The 21,102-nt window shown below is 34.1% G+C and overlaps 1 protein-coding gene across 1 annotated transcript in view; it reads right to left on the minus strand.

Annotated features, from left to right (window-relative positions):
• Positions 1–211: 211 nt before the first annotated feature.
• The window catches only part of KIF18A (kinesin family member 18A), a 45,360-nt gene continuing 24,469 nt past the window's right edge, over positions 212–21,102 (minus strand). The window contains exons 12-17 of the mRNA XM_075712409.1: positions 20,824–20,945; positions 19,217–19,455; positions 5,664–6,147; positions 5,020–5,124; positions 2,329–2,438; positions 212–585 (exon numbers count right to left, since the gene is read on the minus strand). Coding sequence (XP_075568524.1) covers positions 437–585; positions 2,329–2,438; positions 5,020–5,124; positions 5,664–6,147; positions 19,217–19,455; positions 20,824–20,945 — 1,209 coding nt within the window. The 3' untranslated portion in view covers positions 212–436. The remainder of the gene's footprint in view (positions 586–2,328; positions 2,439–5,019; positions 5,125–5,663; positions 6,148–19,216; positions 19,456–20,823; positions 20,946–21,102) is intronic.

The following is a 21,102-nucleotide window of genomic DNA, read 5'->3' on the forward strand; positions in this document are numbered from 1 at the left end:
CGCATTAGAAAATTAAGACTGACTGTAGATAAGCAATTTAAAGTAGCATCTAAAAATTAGAGCACCACTGATCCCCTTAAAGGCTTGCATTGTCTGAAGTATTAATCTGTTAGTCAAACACAGGGGAAATGGTCACAAAGATTATGGCAAACGGTATACTGTGCACTTCTCCATTCCCAAGTCCAAATGAAATTTCTTATTCATTTGTTAATATATAAAAGACATTGGTAAGGTTTAACAGGAGACAAAAAAAAGAACAAATTTTATTTGAGAATTTAACAAAATCCTTGTATTTCCAAAAAGTAGTTCTTACGGAAATAGTGCATTACTGAGAGAGACATCTTTAACACAAAATAATTCACAAGAAGAAAATGGAAGTCACCCTGTTCTCATTTGTTATCCATCAATCGTGCTTGAAATATGGATGAACTCAGAACTAAATCCTACTTTTTTTCTTACAAACATGAAGTAACAGATTTTTTGGTGTCCTTGATTTAACACCCAATGCTACGTTTCCTTCAGAAAGGCTTCTAACTAGGTTTCTTCGTACATCTTGTTCTTGCTTCCAGCTCCTTGTTTTAATTCCTAGTAAAGAAAGAAATGTTATTAGAAATAAGAGACATTCATTCAATAAACATAAGCAGAATTTGGCCTACCTGGACCTCCTTTTCAGAGCATGTTTAAGATTTTTTTACACGTATTTCTTGTCCTTATTGAAAGCCTAATTTTGATATGCAAAAATGTAATCCCTCTCAGTTTAGTAATCCAGTGTGCAAATTGCCTAGAAAGTCCAATGACTAGACCCTCAATTGACATGAGATGCTATTTAAAAGGCACAGTGGTCTATAAAAAAATGTAGAAATATATGAAAATTTTATTAATCCTTATTACTATAGAACAGTACTGAAAAATGAACACTGTGTCATTAGAGAACACTTTGTCTATTTAATCCAAAAGCAGCTCTTCCTCTTATGGATTTGGTCATATTTCATTCTTCTTCTGTAATGCATGCTTTTGAAAACAAAACATATTTTACATTCAGTTAAACTTTGAAGAATCAAAAATCTATTCTCTATTTCAGAATGTGGTGCTTCATTACATAGTTTCTTAATAACAACAGAGTAATTATTGATTTTGGTAACTTCAATAACCCAGTCTTTAGTAGTAGAAATTGATACTGATGTAACTGTGTATGCACCTTGCAAAATAAGTGACTATTGGTCAGACAATGTTTTAGCCTCAGATTTACACTTTTCAGAAAGTTTATTGTAATAGAATCTCAACATTTCTTGTGAATGGAGAATAATACATGTTCATAGGTACTTGCTCCCTCACATGAGTTCTTACATAAAAACACGTATGTGCTGTAAAACTGGTGCATTGCCTATGCCACTGGGAAAAGCTACACAATTGGACTATTTCATAACAGCAGACTAAAACTTTAAACAATCTTTGATCTCCTCTAAACTTCCCAAGAAGCTGCACTAAGAAAGATCATTAACTGTATTTCTGAAGATAGAGAGGAAAAAGAGACAAGTGGGTAGAGATAAAAGGAAAATTGTAAGGATTTAGTGCCAAGCAGGTGCCAAGCAACTTAGTGCCATGCACTAGGAAAGGCAGGAGTTTTTGGAAAGTTGTGAACAAAGACCTTTGTAGACATCTACTGAAAAAATTATTTTAACTGATTTTGTTAGATTTATATACCTCACAGAGAAGCCATATAATTGTAGCTGACTTTCACAGAATACCACCTGATAGTATTACTATCAGCAATCTGTTAGAAGCAAAATTATTCCTAAGTATTGCTTTAAAAGAATTTTTCCTCAGCTACTGTGTTGGCCCAAAATAGCCTCAAAGTTTAAGTAATAATCCTCTGAAAAAAATCATATCTGTAAAACAAATCAGTGCAGTGTTATAAAACAAAGCAAGCAGTTAAAAACAGGTATGGAAATGATTAGAGGATTTTATTTCTGGATAAACCACACTTGGAAAAGATAAAATTGGTAATAAAGTTCACCAAATTTCCCAACAAGTACGCAAACCATTTTTGGTGGAAGACCTTAACTCTTGGGAAAAGGTTTTCCCAACAAGCTTGTAGTAAAATTGAGTTTTGATTAGATACCATCTAGATAACTGGTTAGATGTTGAAGGCTTTATTTATTATTTTTAGTGAATGGATATACTATTCAAACCAATGGGCTTAGTGTACTGATCACAGCAACACATGCTGTTAAATTGACAAAACCTTGAGTATCAACATTAATTTTGGACCTCCTGTACAAACACAGTTACTAATGCAGTGTCACACATTCAAGTTTTGACACTTACCTGCCATTTTGGGTACTCGCAAAGCTCTATGGCTTAACAAGACCTCTTGTCGAATGCGTTTTGCAGAAACAGGGTCTCTCTGGCTGCCTAACCCAGTGTTCGATGTAGAACTGGAGAAATAGCCAGGAAAGAGTTTGCTTTCAATAAAACAATTAAGCTTATGCCTTGCAATGTGGAAATACATTAAATGATATTATCATTATCTAGTATTGGCAGTTCATAACAGAATGCAAAGAATAAACTACTTCATTTATGATGTATATATACGGATATTATTCCCCTTTTTCCTTTTGAAAATTTACAAGAATGTTTCAATTGTGAAAATAAGAACTAGTGTTGCCACTTAATGTTAAAATGCAGACCAATGCCATGATTTTTTTTGGAAACCACAGAAACCAGTTTGATGGTCATTGCACACAAATTGTACTAAGATATAATCTTAATGCATGTACAAAATCCTTGAAATGACCAAGCTGTGTTTATTGAACAAACCACATTTTTTATTGCTGCAATAATTTTTCTACAGCCTCCACCACAGTTAGAGGGGGTGGCTTCATAGCAGACAATACATTTTAGTTAAGCTGCAAGAAAGCTGTTATAGCTTCAAATTCATTAAGACAAAACCTCTATATTTTATAGCCTTTTATGTGATGGACTCAAGATCTACAGTGAAAATTATGAACCTATCTGTGATCTCACCCTTTTATGCTTGCCTCGCTATCTTCCCTGGTTCTACTCTGTAAGACAGCCTCATAAACAAAGTAATTCTATTTATGTCCCAAGTTTCTGTGCTTTTCCCATTCCTCTAATGATATTGCATTATTCCCACTTTATAGTTCCCTAACTTGCACTAGTTTTCTTAATAATAATTTTCTGCCTAAATGAAAATATATAGCAAGCAGTAAAGACTAAGACCTGCCTTGTGCCAGTCCTAATATCTATTCATGTGTGCTTCTTGGATGAGAACTTATGCCAGTAAGAATGTAATGCTATTTAGTAAAAGCAGCCTCTATTATGACTGACCTGTCTCTTATCCCTTGTCCTAGCAATACGACTGTTTCAAATTGTATTTCTGATGTAGAGAATATGTCTGAAATTTATATTTTTATTCTAGTGTTTGTAGGAGATGAATGACTTGAGTGAACTACAAACAGGGAAAGCACAGGAGAGAAGAGGGGGAAAAAGTAAATAAAAGAAAGGAAAGAAGGCCCTATCTGAAAAGTCAGAACATATTCCTTTCCTCCTTCACAAGTAAGAAGCTTTCATTCCTTCTCTTCATCACCAACTGCTAGACAAAGCCATAAAGAATTTTGGTTTACAGACAGTTTACAGTCTGAGGCAGAAGAAATAATCCCCCAAGGAAGAAAAGTTGTGGGATTTTCCTGTACTGGTATTCTAACTTGGAAACTGGGAAATACACGTTTGAGACACAGAAGGAACGAGATAAAAGAGCAGAAAGAACTAGTCTTTTGGGAAGAGATAAGCATGTATGAGTTTGGAAATCATTACACAGTTATTACAAAAAAAAGTACTCCTAAAGTCTATCTTAGAACATTTACCCTAACATTTAAGATAAATCAGGCTCCGAAAGTTCCCATACCTCTCCCTAAATACAATCTAGACAACTAGCTCAGTTTCAGAGAGCAGGTGATTTATTTTGCTAAATTCATAATCAACTATTTGAAAAATTGAAAATGCAAAATGTGCCTTTTCTCATCCTAGAGCAAAGGAGTTTAGAACAATAATTAATAACAATTAGAACAGGAACATGAAATTGGTAAATCTGACATTCTAGGAAGATTTTTCTATCGCAAAGATGCTAATAAACCAAATAAATGCTTGAAGTTTCTTCCTATCTATAGAACTTGTTTCAACAGTCTTGTAACATTCTTTAGAAGACCTATGAGGTGGCAACTCCACTCACTGTGCAGCAGGTGACTCATAACATGGTTTTAAAAAGGTTGTATCAAACTTTGCTTTTGGAAAAAGAAAAAAAAAAAGAAAGAAAAAGAGAGCTCTTTCATCAGTACTAACTTGATATCTAATCCTTAAATACATTAACAAAAACAAATACACAAAAAGTACAATTGCACTTAGTGTCTATTCAGTTTCAGCTTTTCTACTTCTACTAACAAGCCTCTTTCAGGATCATAAAACAGAAGTGACAAAATGGGAGTTCTTCCCAGAGCAGACCACAAGAATGAAGTCATAATAACTGAGACTGGAAATGAATTATCAGAAAAACAAACACGCTGGCCACATAAGTATTGTTAAGCATTTTCTCCACTTTCTGTTTTGGTAGTTTCTAATGTGTTCCAGCAAAGGCATAACATTTTCAAACAAATTAGATTTTTAATTGATGATGGAATTTCTCTTTTCAGAATTATGTGTAATCTTTCTATTTTTAGCAGACAGCAGATATGGAAGACATGATATTGGTTTGTACTTGTTCTATTAAAACAACAGAAATTCCTAAACCAAGAGTAAAAAAAGATTCTACTCAACTTGCCAGGAAAAAAGATAATAATTGAACTGTTAAACATATTTGAGTCAGAACATCTCATATGTAGGTCCAGATGATTTGTATAAGAAGTTTTCAGATTTGAAATATAATACCAAAACTGAAGTGAGAACATAAGAAATTAATACAAACTCATTTGTATAGAATCAGAAGAGGTAGTTTAATCTCACCTTAATATCTTTCTTTTTCTCTCAGCAGCAGAAGTCATTGCCATATATGAAGGCTTCTCAAGTTCTGAAGTAGGATTTTTGCTTTTTAATGAAGAGAGACCAAGTCTGAAATTAAAGAATTATATTTTTGTAAAGTCTATTCTGGGAAGAAGTCAAATGAAATTGTTCTTAATTATAAATAAATATATGTTAAGTTGAAAAACAATACCAGAAATTCATTTCAGTACTATTACTTGATGCAGCTTCACAGGACTTCACGCATACATGGCAGCTTTAACAGTGGCATCTCTCAACATCAAAGAGGTTAAGATATCCATTTTACAGACAGGAAAAGTAAGGCATAGAAAAAGTAACTTGCCTGAGGCATCACAAGCAGTTTCAAAAGTGCTGTATTTTTGGTTTTGGTACATATCTTGTAAAACAGGGTGAGGTTTCAACTTTATCTGTTATCACTAACATACCACTGATTTCTAATAATGGCAGAATTGAACCTCATGCTGAATAAAATTGAGGGTTTGATTTTCAAAATGTTGGGTTTACTAATAAAATTGACATCAATGGAAAAACCCAGCTCTGAAGATAAACAGGATTAAACTGTCTGGGTAACATTCCTTGTCCATATAGATGGGCAAATGGCCAAATACCTTTGCAGAATGCTATTGCTGCACGGCTGTGATTCCTTCACGGAGGAGTCGGTAGACATTTCAGTTGTTTCACCTGTCCCTTCATAGAGAATTACTGTTGAGTCCATATCAGCTTCATTGCATTCTGGGATTATGTCACATGTGGAGTCCATAATACTCGCCTTTTTCACTGGCATATCTATATTACACGCATTGGCTTCCTGAAGGCCTGCAAGATGTAAAGCTTTCTTTACCACAGTCTGTGTACAGCAGCTTTGTACTGGCTTTCTGCAAAATTCTGGTGTATACATAATAGGGTGGACTTCCTTGGTAAGAGAATCTTCCAGATGATGGAGACTGGAGTGCTTGGATGCAGCAGGACTTTCAGCTGTGACTGGAGAGTCCATTAGCTTCCGCCTAGTTCTTTTCTGTGGTGGTACTGCATATTCTACTGTTTGCTGTGTATTTTTATTCGTTTCTTGCGATGGTGTACCAAAAGCTGTACCTGTGCAACATAGGCAACAATGGTTAGCATATTTACCTATATTTACTACTTAAATATTGGTTTTTTACTCCTATTTCCTGCTTAAATACGTTTATTAGCAGAAGTTATTACAAACATTATTTATTTCATTTACATATTAATTTGATCATACAACTGAAATTATTTCTACTGCAGCATTGTCCAGATGGTAGTGTTTGTTCTGTGGCACTCAAAGTATTATAAATATGCATAGGCTGATATAGTTAATCCCAGAGATATTACAAGTAATCACAAGTAAGATACGACACATGACGACAGGGTATGGAAGAGTAAGAGTATTGAAAACGATTGCATTATCATGACACAACTCCTAATTTAAGATGGTACTATCACAGTAATCTACAGCTGCCTCCTGACCATGGCCATTTTTTCCCCTAGCAAGCACCATGTAGCAGAATGAGAGAGACTGTTGTAAAAGGAAGGACATAGAATCACTTAGAGGGACAAAATTCTTTGACATTGCAAATGAGAAAGTAGTGTTTTGGGAAAGGGGAAAGAAAGAAGTTACTTGGATCCTGTCATCAAATCTGGGATAAAAAGCTTTTTTTAAAAAAACCCCACGCTTAAAAATAACAAAGCAAGCAATGTAGCAGTAATTGGCCATTCCTATTCATCCTGATTTGTACTATTTTTCTTGAAGTGTCATATTATTTTTATTTTCAAGTAGGTGGCAATAAAGGCAATTTCCAAAGTAAGAGAGAAAAGGCCTTTCTTTTAGTCAAGTTTTCAGTAAAGGAGAATAATTTAAAGACACAGGCCACTGTTCAAATAGCTAGCCTAGTGGTCACTCAACAACTAGTAGCTTATAATAAAAAGTTAAGGATTTTCCTTTTTAAACAAATCAAGAGTAGGAGAGGGCTTTCAAAACCCCACATGCTTTTATATTTAACTTTCATTGCAAATTTAAGAGATGAAGTAAAGGCTACTATCCTTTAAAATGTCTATGGATTGGCTCCAGCTGGTAGCCACAGCATCGCACTTCCCCCTTCTGCATTGTCTACTCCATTCCTATGAGCAACTAAACCATAAAAAGAGCTCGTGCTTTTCAGTTGCTGACAGTTGCTCAGGAATTAACTATGGTATTCATATAACAGTGTTGATAAATATTTATTTCTTCTACAATTCCATTCTATTTTTGCATCAGGGTAAGAAAGTTAGTTTGAACTCCTGAATCTGAATGCTTTAGATCTCTCTCATGTGTTAACACTTACAGCATTTTAGCCATTCCATAAAAATTCTTTGAAGAGGAGGAAAATCAATTCAAAATATGTATTGCATTTTTTCCCCCCCAAAGCAAAAAGCAAAGCTTAAATGATTGTAGTCTTTTCTCTGACTGGTTACCACTTCTCAGCCCCAGTTTAATTTTGACCTCATTGGCCAGTTGCAACCCCATCTGCCATAGGTATGGAGCTGTAAGGATGCCAATTCCCCAAGTACCCTTAGATGTCTTAGGAAAAAGGCCCAAAGAAGAGCCTCATTGAAGGAAAGCCCTCAAAGGATGATCTCAACACCAGTTTTTTGTACACACTTTGGACCTAGACATACCATATGAGAGACTCCTCATGCCCAGCTACACAAGATGATGCCCAATTAGAAGACACAAATTAGAGCTGTAAGGAGACAGGAAAATACTTAAAGACTACCATGAGACTAAACCTGTTCTGGGAGGATGGAACAGGTAGTATCAAAGTGTGTACAAGTAGCAAGTAAACTAGATGCTTATATATAGGCCACAAATCTATTCTATGTTGCCAGAACTTAACTCAATAATGAAACCATTGAAAGAACAAAGCAAACATTTATTCCTCACTCATGGGCTCAGTTTCAGAAATAACAATGTTTAAACTGCTATGGTTCAACAAATATGCAACATCTTATCCAACAATGAATAAACAATAAAAGCAGGTTAATTTAAGCTAAACTGCTTATGGGAAAAGATGTCTGAACAATTACAATTCTATTATGCTGTTTTCAGCTTTGAAGAAACACAAACATGGAAAACTCAGGCCTGAGAGGACTACTTGACATGAAATAACTGAATTTGTGTGTGTGCCCACGTACAGTTCACTTCACTACATATATGTGGATTTTTTTTTTTAAAATGCAAAATACATTATTTTCTCATACCTAATCTTAGTTTAATTCATGCTCAGCATTCACCAGGTAAAGTACAGCAGGTTGTTGAGACAGTAGCTTGATTGTAATCTGAACATTAAGCTAATTCAGAATATTCTTCATGAGCAATGAAATGGAAAGACTAGTAGAACAGGGCCTGTGTATTCCCCAAATACTTTTTACCTCCACCACAAATAATATAAGCCTACATCGATGAAGACATTTTTCTCCAAGACTTGGTAGGGTTTTGTTGGTAACAAGCAAGAAACTTATTTATGAACCATTTTCAATATGTACTCTGTGACACTATCAACAATGCTGTTTCCTTATGCTTGCTCTTAAATTTTGGTTTAATGAGTACAATACTATTCTTCTATGTAAAAGACTAACATTTCTTTCTTTCAAAAAAATATTTCCTAGTCACCACAACCAAAAATCGAGGCCAAAACTTTCTTCTAAAGATTTTTTTGACTGCTTATATTCTTAAATACAAGAATAAGCTTGACCTAAGGAGTCCAAACTATTGTGAAATAACTATCCATTAAACATTTCAGGACAAATTTTTAAATATTGATTTATTATGTTTTCCTCCTGCTTATATGCATCTGAAAGTGCGTGTTTTGGGAAAAATAATGGTTAGAATTCTATTTGTCTATTCTATTCTATTAGGACAGGGAGGTTCCAGTTTTAGAAAGTTTGCTTACTGTAAGACACTGAGGTTTTGCTAATGTCCTAAAGTTACTAGGAAGGAAGTCTGATGGAGAAACATTTTGGTGAGAGTGCCAAGTTTTAGAAGCTTCTCCAGGACTAAATACTGGAAGCATTTTAAAATTAACTGTAAATGCCAGCATTTAAGCCATGAACTAGATAGGTAAAGAACACAAAATTATTGCCAACATAAATAATTTGTTGAATTTCATCATAATGAACAGTATTGCATACTGTAATTCAAATACATTAATAAAAAGACAGTTGCTGCAATTCTATATAGGGCAAATATAAGCTGTTAGTAAAAACCCAGACCTATTTTTAAAATCTATTTATTTCTGGAATGAAACTCATTGTAAAACAAAGTTAAAACAAAACTAGCTTTTCTTGCCAGTTAAGTATTGGAAAGCATATAAAATATTCAAGAAGTGTCCCTTCTCAAAGCTTTTTGTGAAAGCATTAAGTTGCTCCTAACACAGTAAACAAGAAGTAAACAAAAACATCACCAGCAACATCCTATTTAACTTGGTTTCACTAAATAGTAGAAACCAAATGTGATGTGACAAAAAAACCCAAACAACCCCAACACCCCAATTTCATGTTAATTTGCTGTTACATGGTATAGATCATAACTGGAGCTGTAAAGTAAGCATAAATACAGCAAGAAAAACATTTAAACCCACAAAATAAAGGAATGCCAGTGGTTTTATTTCTGTCTTCATAAGGAAGCAAGATACTCAAGGCAGTTGCTAATTTTGTGCAGGTGTTTTTAATACCTATGATTGAGAAGTTTAAATAAAATGGGCTCAGACAACAATAGCTGTTACAAAAACATTACTCCTATAGGTTTCAGGTGACTTCAAATGGCCATATCAAAAGTGTTTCTCCTTAAAAAAATATCATTATTTCTTTTTTTTTTTTTCAAGAATCTATTTTCAAATACTTCAAAGCTACTCAATAGTATTAAAAACATTGATATTCAGAGGCATACTCTAAGATTTCTAGATACAAAAATTCTTACTGAAAGAGAAAATTCAGTACCACAAGCTGACACATAAGCAATATGCCTCAAACTGAAACACGATACCTTGTCTTTCCCAAATGCTAAATCCATAAAATTTTAGCATGATTTTGTCTAAACAAGTACTGAATATTTTAGCAAACAATTTTAGAAAATGTGGTCATCTGTCACTACATGGCTTATATTGCAATGGGACAGCTAAAACTAGGAAGAACTAGTTCCCTTAAATCCTATTCAAGAAGGGAAAAAGAAAAAGCTCCAGAACAAAGGATTTAAAACATTTAAGTGGCAAATATGAATTTCCAGTATTAAAGCAACACAGAAGAGACATTCATTTCATAGCAGGTCATACCTACTAAAACCAAAGTACTTGTATGACAATTTTAGGCAATGCTTTCTCCCAGGATAGTCAATTTTAACATGATATTGTTGAGTGCTTGTAGGTGGGATGTATGCATCTTTCATATGTTTCAGCACATGCTTTATCTTATTGCCTAAATATTCTAACAGGTAAACACATAAAATTGAGACAACAGTAGACTCCTAGCTAGGAACAACTGAGGTAATATACAATACATTAACAAAATATCACAGATGACATTAATAAGGAATTATTTTATTTCTTTTTTTTAATACTTTATTTCTTGGGGTATCAGTAGATACCCCATTCATATCAAATACTAATTTTAACACAAAGAGCAATACTTACCTCCCACAGAACAATTATACCGTTGAACACACTGCAGCATGCTGTGGCAAAGCCCATAAGTATAAATGGGTCACAAAATACAGATCTGACAAACTTAGAAGATATCTACTGGCAATTATTACATGTGATAGGTTCAATGGGATTTTCCATTGCACTGGAACTGGAAACTGCAAGTCAGCTGACTGTAGATTTATCCTGTTATCGCTGTCTTAGGAGTGTGTTACTGGCAACTACTAAATACAGGGTACTGAAGACGACATAGTGGTGGACCATGTATTGCTATTCATGTTTTCTTAAAGAACAAATCTAAATAGTTCCCGAATGGATGCCTAACGCTAATCCGCTAATCATTAAGCATTGTCATTACTTTTCTACTGAAAGACAAACAACACATTCCAACTGCAAAGAAAATCTCCAAACCTGTTCCATAATAAGGCAGGGAAATTATGTTTATGGTTTGTATTTGTTTCACATTTTACAGCCAGTTCAATCTTTTGCATCAGAATGATCATAGTGATTCAGTGATATTAAGTTTAATTTTTATTTCATATACAAAAATGAATCACTATATACTTTACAGAAACATCCACAATTAACTTGATGGAGTATCTTAAAAGAAAAATTCATAAGGTGTATTTCCTTAGCTAGTGCTTTCAGCTACAATGCTTCTCTTTAAAAATAAGCATTATTCCAAATATATTTCAGAGAATAGATCACATATTTGCTGATCTTTAATTTCAGGCTGATGATTATAAAAGATGATTGTCAGAATTCTTTTAGATATTATTTTTCTTAATAGATTCACTTGGAAATTAAAAATAAAAGTCATCCCCTACTGACCAGCCACACCCCATCAAATGGTATGAGGTGGTTTTGGTCATTAGTTTGTTGTATTATCTGTCCCAAAAGACTACTCAGAAGAACTGATCTATGAGGAGAAAAACATAATATTAGATATTTACAGCCTTGTGAGTTAGTATCAAAAGCAGAATGCAGTGAAACATGAGTCACAGCAGAAGTGAGTAGAATTCATGACAAGACAACTCTGATTAATTGGGTTAGTTCTAATTGACATTTGGGACAAAATAATGGCCAAGACTTCTCTTCTTCTGGAACTCATGTTAATACATGCATAAGGGGATTATTTCTGGAAACCGTGCTAAATTAAGTCTACCAGGTTGTTCTGCTAAAGTGAAATAAAATATTAATGTATTCATTTCAATAAACATTTCTGGGCTACCAATGATTGATCCAATTACAATACTAATCATACATTTTGATTCTTCTAACAACTGACTCATGGAATTCCAAATTGCAAATGAGGTCTAGTGAATGCATTTCAATTATTTAATATTCATGTGACCCAAAGGTGTCACTGTGATGGCCAGTTTCACAACAGTTTTGCAAACAACAGCTGTGAACTGAAAAAGGCTAAAATCCAGGCTGCATTCTTGTGGGTCCCAGTGGTCAGGTGTAGTATTTTACACAGCATGAGAAAAAAAAAAAAGTCATATAGGACAGTGTGAAAAAGCTGCTCAATAAGACAAATCTTTCGTATATACAAGACACATGCTTTTCCTACTTTTAATCAAGTCCTTTACTACATACAGCTACACCCCATTTTTTCCTGCCATGCAAAATAATAATAAATTGACTTTACTTTCGGATGTTTGTGACAAGGGGAGATAATGGATGCCTTTTCTTTTTTTCCTGTAAATCAATTCCATTCTCTGAATGGTAATGTACAGTAAGGCTTCTGGAAATGGGATGCCTGAAACAATGCCAAGAACTTTCCCATTCACAGAAATACTTGCAAATACCAGTCATAGCTCTTCACCCATCAGTCCATACTCTATGAATACTGTATGGCTCTCCATTAACCAACACCCAAGAACAGGGGCCCAAATAAATTTTTAAATGATCTTATGTTGTTTTCATAGCTTGTGCTTTACTTGATACGAACAGTTGAGTTGTTCATGAGGTTGCACATTTATGGTTTCATGAAGCATACACAAGCTTAATCTAATTTTTTAATATATTTGTAAAAAAATGATAGTGGGGAAAAAAAGCATTTCCTCTACAAAACAAAATTCTAATTTGTAATTAAGGTCAGAATAAATAATTAGTAGGGGTGGATGCTTAAAAATAGGAGTATACATTGATGAAACAATTGTTTAAAAAAATATCTTCCCTATTGAGTAGAAAGTATGGTTAAGACATGTTACGGAAACCCCACGTTAAGGCTTCATAATGAAAGTGAGCAAGAGTAGAGGTTCTGAAAATAATGTGTTTTCAGTCACATTTTAAGAAACAAAAATTAAATTACCAGGGAAAAACAATATTTTAAAAAAATATAACGTGAATACATTCAGTGGGATAAATTAATGCTGAGTAAATATTTTAAAATTATTTTTACTTGAATAACTTGAAATTAAAATATAATTCAAGTATTTAATTTTAGATTAAATTTGAGGGTAGTTTTATTTTAAAAAAAAAACCCAAACAACTGAAGTGGTGGAGGAAGAAAAACCACATCAAATAAGCACAATCAGAAATTTAAGATTCAGATACTCCGTTAAGTTCTTTACAAAATACTCCTTGAATCATTACATGTAGAGTGTGTTAGCATGCACTGCAAAAAAACTTGTTTGTTAGATCAAATTACTTGTTATGCACAGCTGTGTTAATACAGCACTATCTAAACAAACCAGAAGAGCAAGGAACATTAGCTTAGGACAAATTGTGAATCTTCTGAGAGCTATTTCTGGTACCCATGGTAGTGCTTCTGTAGATACAGATGACTAAACAATATTACTTAGTTGGACGAGGTTGCTGATTAACACAGTAATGTACATCGCTGACTCTCAGAGCAAGACATTTTATGGAAGATGTTTAAAGGTTTCAAATGTTAAAAGAAAAACAAGACAGAAAGAGGTCTATTCTTGTAGTAAGTACTACATGTGCTTTGGCAAAGCTCATGAGCTTTAATTAGCTTTCTCTAAAAATCAGAGGTTTTGAGCACAAGAATTGACTATCTTGATAACTTGACCATAGAAACATGTTGAATGAATGGCCAGAGAGTATCCTGATCTTTTCCTCTCCCACTATGACTTTTATATTATTTAATACACAGGAGACCATTTCCAAGGAAGAAATCTTCATTAGAAACAGAATGGAATTCAGCCGAAATTCTTTGGTGTTTTGAAACTCCCAATACAAAGAAGGATCTTATAACAAGGTAATATCAAAACCACTTAATACAATAAACTAAGCACATTTGGAATATATTTTTCAAAACTTGTTTCTGTAAGAGACTTTCAACAAAACCTCAAATAAAAATCCCTATCCTTTCACCTTTGCTGTCATTCCCTTTACTCTTTTTAGATGTTTTTTCCACATCAATTACTAGTTTACTTCCTCCTCCAGGATCATAGTCAAATGTAGTTAATTCCAAAGAAAGCCATGAGAAGTTAAGGCCCTGCTTTCACAGTTTTCCTATTCTACAGAATGTTTTAGCTGCTTCAGCCTTCTGCTGACAGTGCTTATAATCAGAAAAGTTATTTATATAACTTAAAGCATTTTAATTTTTATGTGAAAACACCCAATAACAATTAATTTACATTTGAACAGTGTCATACCTCCCTCTACAAGGACTGCCAGCAAAAGGTTATAGTGTCATTAAAAAAGTTTCTGCAATGATTAGTGCCTCATGTTTTACGACATGCAGAATTCAGCAGTTTCCTTTAAGTACAGGTGTTTTTCTGCATCACTACCATTTTAAAAGCATAGTGACTAAACAGTAACTTGTAGTTTGTTAATGAATTGGAAATTTCCAAACATGGATACTGCATACATCCTTATACACATATGAATTCAACAAAAGAAAATTAACTTCATAAGCTTACACTAAAGAGGAATTTATATTTTCCTCATAAATCTTACTGTTTTCTACAAATAGCATCTCATTTTTGCAGAGCGATTTTATCGTAAAAAAAAAAATTCTTTCAAATGTGTGTTAACATAGATTCAAAAGCAAAACATCACATTTGTTACCAGCAGATCTAGTATGCTCTTCTTCCTCTTAGATGCTCTAGGCTTATGTTTCATATGAAAGAAATATTACATTGCCACCAATTAACTTTTCTACCCTCTCCCCCCAATTATGTAGAAAAGAAACTTCTGAGACACTAACACAAGGCAACATATATTTATATTAAATGAGATATTTTTTTAAAAAAATTACTGCTCTCAACTTATAACATAATAAGTAAGAACCAAATCATAAGACATGAATTACATTGCTCTTTCCTGCTGAGAAGTTGAAGTCCATGCCATTATGTCATATGTGAAACATGGATTTTTATACAAGGAATAATGACCACTGTGTAACATGTGGCTAATGTTTTTTTTTTCATCTTGTTGCAAACCACTATTTCCTTCCCAACATCTTGAACAAATTATAAATAATAAAATATCAATGCGCCAAAGGTGTGAGGGGATCTGTATAAATCTTCCTTTTTATTTGTTCACTAAGTTCTTAGGTCAGCTCTTGCTAACATTTGCCAAGCATCCTTCTGAGATGACTTTAGGGAGAAGGAATTGGATTCTTGAATAATTTATTTCATCTTTAAAGAGAAAAAAAATTACTACTTCCTTCTTATTTCTGATTGGGATGTTGCCCTTGTACTACTTCACATTTTCCCATGCTAATGCATTTTTTCTGATTTACGTTTTTTTCATAATAGTTTGTTATATACATTCCGCACAAGAGAAATGGATTTCCATAACAAAATATCAGCTAATAGTTCAATATATTTTAAACGTGAATTCAAACAAACAATTGAAGAAGAGCTATTTCATTGCATTTATTTTGTGTTCAGCTGAAAAATCTTTAAAGCACTGATGGGTGGATTACTTTTTTCCACCACACCTCCCAAGATGTATGGAAATAATTGTGTCAAAACTAGTAGCATTTTAGGTAAGGACACATTAATACTACAATGATATTGTGAACATATTGTTTGAAAAGAGTTTATTTTTTTCTGAGCAGAGCTGCTACTGTTATGTATACTTGTTATATCAATGTTTCAAAATTAAATAATTGAATGTCCAATTAATAATTTTTAGAACTTTATTTTAATTTCTTCCAGTATGCAAAGCCAATTCTCAATTCAATTCCAACTCAGTTTCAAATTTAAATGCCTAATGTCAAGTTCTCAGTGCTTTAGTACCTAGTAGCAATATGTCTTATTCTGGTCAATGATATGTTTAGAAATTTTTGTATAACAATGGCTATCTGCTGAACAGTAAGTCTTATACTAACAAGCAATATTGAGGGGAAAAAAGCTGTTGAAGACAACTTATTCTGCGTTAGCTCACCAACTCTAGCTGCCAGTGAGAAAGGTAGATTCTTTGTGAAGATAAAAAAAGCTTCAATAATTTGGAAAAAAAGATCCTGGCAACATCCCCGAAAAGTATCAACACATTTATACAACCAGTCAAAAGCAAATGGAAAAAACACAATCAGATGAAGAGCATGAAAAAAAATCGAGACGTGTCTTGTTACAAATTATCATAACCTTTCCTGTAAAGGTTATAAAATTTGGAAGACAGTTGTTTCTACCATGTTTTCTCTTGCATCTAGTAAGAGGGGGAAAGGAATGAAAGTAATGTGTCCTATTTCCTTTTCCAAAGAACAACAAGTAAACAAAAATAAAAATACCACAAAAGATTTCTATAGACATCTTCAGGCAAAGACACCATTTACAGGTGAAAAAAGTCCATCTTAACAAAAAAATATGGTGTCCATTTACTGAGGTGAACACATAGTTCAGCAACATTTAGAACAAGAGAGTAACTGGAAAACCTCTGCCTGAGACTTGGAAGACAACCCCTCAAAATATGTCTAATGATTTTAATGGAGTGAAATGTTTATGCCTTAAAAATTCACGTGCAATTTAATTAATACTTATTTTAGTGTTAATTTCAGTAAGAACAGATCTGGCCTCTTACAACACAGGACTTCAAGAAAGGTGGAATAGAAGTAGATTAATCAAGAACTCTAATGAAGCTTACTAGCATAAGGAATTAAAATTCATTACAATGATAACCTACATAAGACAAAACAGAATCTCTACAATCAATATTTAGTTAGAAAGTATCCAGTTTACTGGATCTGCATTTGGGTACATCTCCCTACCTATTCTGCCAGACAAAAAAGTCCCTCTAGAAGGGAAAAAAAGTATATAAAAGATATGCCTATGACATTAAATAAATACCAGCTAGGAGCATGGCTTCATGTTTGTCTTGTACATATGCAATACCGATCTCCAAGTCAAAACTCCATTGCACACAAGTCTTGAATTCTTATTTTACAAGCGGTTTAGAAGTTTGTATTTCTTTCCTTCTTCAGACTTACACTTCCATAAATCCAGTCTTAACATGTCATAAATGCCATTTTTTAGGCATTTTGGTTTTTTTAATATAATAAAAAAATTACAAATTTCAGGCAGATAATCACAGTCTAAATTAGAAATGAAAATATAGGCATATATATACACACATACACACGAAACATGATTCAGAATAAGAATGGGATGATTTTTGTAATCTGAACTGCTAGCACTTAAGATTCCAGGGTTCTAGCACTGAAAATAAAATGTTACAGTATTTGAATTCTCAGATGAGTTATGACAGGAAACAACTCCCACCTCCAAACCCTTCACTAATCTGCTTTGCCATGACTGAATCAACAGACTAGGAAAACAGTTTTAAAAACTGTATTATTCTTTTTGTTTAAAAACAGAGATAAAACAAGAAAGAAAACCACTACCTTTTATTTTAATGCCTTTCATAAAGCTTTGCAGACTATATTTCCATTATGATATGACAGTAGCATCGTGGTTCCGAACAAATGCAATGCCACAAAATGCCACTTATCACTACCATCATTTTCCAAAAGGTTGCCAGCATTCCAAGATCACATCTAATTTCTTTCTATGTGGGAAATGAGAGCGGAGCACAGTGGAGGAATGCTGCCACCCGCTCAGGTCCACTGCTCTCACTCCAAAAGGGAAGGATAAACGGGCAACCCAACAACTGCTTTCAACCGTGCTGAATCCCTGACTAGCACAGGCAGAATAATAAGTAGAATCATGCAAATCTGCATACTTTCTTTTCCTTCTCTCAGAAACCACAAAACGAAACCCACACCAAAAAAAACCCTCCAAACCAAAACAAACCCAACACCAACCCCCCACCTCCTCCTAATCCCCACCAAAAAAAATGCCCATACCATCCTCAACACAGTCTGACCTTTACACTGCAGACACTGAAATACTGGGAATCACCTATCTGGTATGATCAACAGCGATACAAACATGCCAAAAATCACATACACGCGTAATGAGAACAGAGGTAATAAATGGTTTTGGCAGAATAATTCTCAACCCCAGAGTGAGCTGTGTAGAGGAAGAAAGCTAAAGGAAGCAGGGAACTCATTTGACAGTGCTCCAGGCATCAATGCTCTTCCATGACTACCAGCTTTTGAGAAGCTTATTTATCTGCTTTTCCCTTGTTACCTATGGATGTCTTTCACTGTTATGGAATATTAGCTGTACTTAGAAAGCCCCAGTGTTGAGTGCTGCCTACCCAGAGCACAAGATAATAAGCATTGGCCCACAGCAGCTGCACGATCAGGCTGAGATTTCGCCTGTCATCCCTCAGACCAGCACCTCCTGTAAGGATTCTTCACCCCTTTTTACCCAGGCTACACGTCAGGGCAACTCACTTTACAGCTAAAGAAGAAGAGACAGCTACATAGACTAGACTATTTCAGCTGGAAGGGACCTACAACAATCATCTAGTCCAACTGCCCGACCAATTCAGGGCTGACCAAGTTAAACATGTTAAGGGCATTGTCCAAATGCCTCTTAAACACTGACAGGCTTGGGGCATCGACCACCCCTAGAGAGGTGGTCGATGCCTGCTGGAAGCCTGTTCCAGTGTTTACTTGGAACATAAGTTATGGGGAAGAAATGGGGCCACCAAGATACAGCAAAGCAGTCAATTCCATGGTAGAAATGGTGGATCTTTTGATTCTTGGAAAAATAAACTTACAAAATATTGTACTAAATCGATTCCAGGTCAGCCTGTAATTAACAGGATATCTCATCCCTCTCAAGGCTATTACTTCAAACTGTGCAAAACTGTAGTAGCTGCTTAACTTTTCAAATCACTAACAGAATTATAGTACTTATTGACACTATGTTGCCTTTTCCATCAACGTCATGTGAAAGATTCAAATGGAATTATTCATAACACTCATAGGATCTAGGAACATTGATATATAGGGTATGTTACAACAAGAGAATAAGGGAGTTACCTGTTGGCAGAGTGTGTCTAGCCGTTGAAAACAAACTTATTTCCTATATTCAATTAAGTATTTCCAACAGAGAACAAACTAACTATATACTTACGGCATGGAGTGTTTTGTCTGTTCACAAGTTGTGGGAATGCAAAGATAGCTGACAACTCCAGTTCATGGTTTTGATTTTGTTCTTTTTCTTCAGTCTGGTCAGCCCAAACTACTGATTTTTGTCTTTGAATCAGCTGCTCAACCTCTGCAAATTCAGTCTCAGATAAATTATTTATCAACCCAGCTTCTTTCAAAGTCAGATACTGCTTGCGAAGAACTGGAAGCAAAGTATTTAGTACTCTGTAAAACAACAGAAGGCAAGACAAATATGACTAAATCATAACTAATCTGATCCTTACTATAGCACTGCCACTATTAGGAATACAAGGGATATTTTTTTGCCCTTCTTCACCTCCACAAGTTGTGCTGTGCAATTTATTTTAATTTCTTTTCGGGGAATACCATAACACTGAGAGGAAATTTTCATGACTAAGTAGAGTGATTTTTCTCTTTTGGAAAATCTTGTATTTCACTGTAAGCATTTACTAAGTATAGTTTTTCCTCAGTGTCCAAGATCTTCAGTCCCTCAAACACTACAGAAATACAGTCACTACATCTTGATTGAATTCTCACTTCCTAAAATTAAGTATCAGATAAAAGAAGAGTATAAACCAAATAATGCGGTTTAAACGAAGCATCTTAATTAGATGTGTATAAAACCTTATTAGAAGCCCAGTCCAAATAAATTTAGATACTAGGATCTTTAATTAAAGGAATACATTAAGATCCACACACAACTGCAAACCAAAGTGACAAAAGTTTAGGAATTCTATCTGAACACAGGAATTCATTAACTGTGGAGTTCACTGCAAGACTAAACAGTAGGTTCAAGCAATAGGGAAAGGGATATGTATATAAAAACCCAAAGAAGCAACTTTGTAATTACTAACAATGTAGCTTTAAAAATTTTGCTTTCAGTTTTGAAGGTTTATATATTAGCTTTTGTAATGTTTATGGTAACAGCCTTTTCTCCAAAGAAGGAAGGAAAGTTGGTTATTTCATTTTGGAATGATTTAATTATAAATTTAGCGTACTTATTTATGGAACAGATTTGAGATTACTTCCTATTCCTTATGTTACACTCTGAAAGCTAGTTTCAACATTTTCGAGAGACTGATAATAGAAAAAAAGCTGATGCTTACCTGCAAACTCAGCTTTTTTCAGTCTGACTAGCTATATAAGAGTTTAATGGTAACAATTTTTAATACAGGTAAGTTAATATCTACAGTGCAAGGACTTAAAAGAGAACACAAACACTTACAGAAATATCAGTGCTGCTATTCAACACGGAAGAGGAAAATAAGACACCATGATCTATTGAACAATTTGTAAAAACTATGCAAAGAAGAAAATTAAATAGAAACAAGAAGCACTAGAGTATCCCTGCAGTTTCTGTTAAACAATGGTGGATACAGACCAATATTTATGAAGTGATTATTATTTTACATATCTTTTTGCTTAAGAAAACACAATTCTAACCTAGGAAAAAAAAGTTTGAGAAAAATCTTGCTTCTGTTTCAACTAAAACTAAATTCTATAGATATGTCTTCTGAAGTTACAAATGTCAGAACAGAAGTCTTATTAGGCCTGCTATGAAACCGTACTTACTTTTCTGTCTGCTTATAGTGCTGATCTTGAAGGGACACCAGAGATAACATGTGCTCAATCTGGGCTTTCAGGTCCTTAACTTCTAGGTTTAAATGGCAACACTGCAGGTCTTCACAGAGTTCCTTGGGAAATTAGCAAGAAAAAAACCCAAACAACTGGACATCAAACTGAAAGCGAGAAACTAAAATTTAAACTAAAAATAATATTAATATGTCCTATATTGAAAAGTAAAGATGAAGTGGATCTGTATTATTATAATAAAGTTTTATGGTAAAAAAT

The sequence above is a fragment of the Pelecanus crispus genome, chromosome 6, assembly GCF_030463565.1.
Source record: "Pelecanus crispus isolate bPelCri1 chromosome 6, bPelCri1.pri, whole genome shotgun sequence".
Taxonomy (NCBI): domain Eukaryota; kingdom Metazoa; phylum Chordata; class Aves; order Pelecaniformes; family Pelecanidae; genus Pelecanus; species Pelecanus crispus.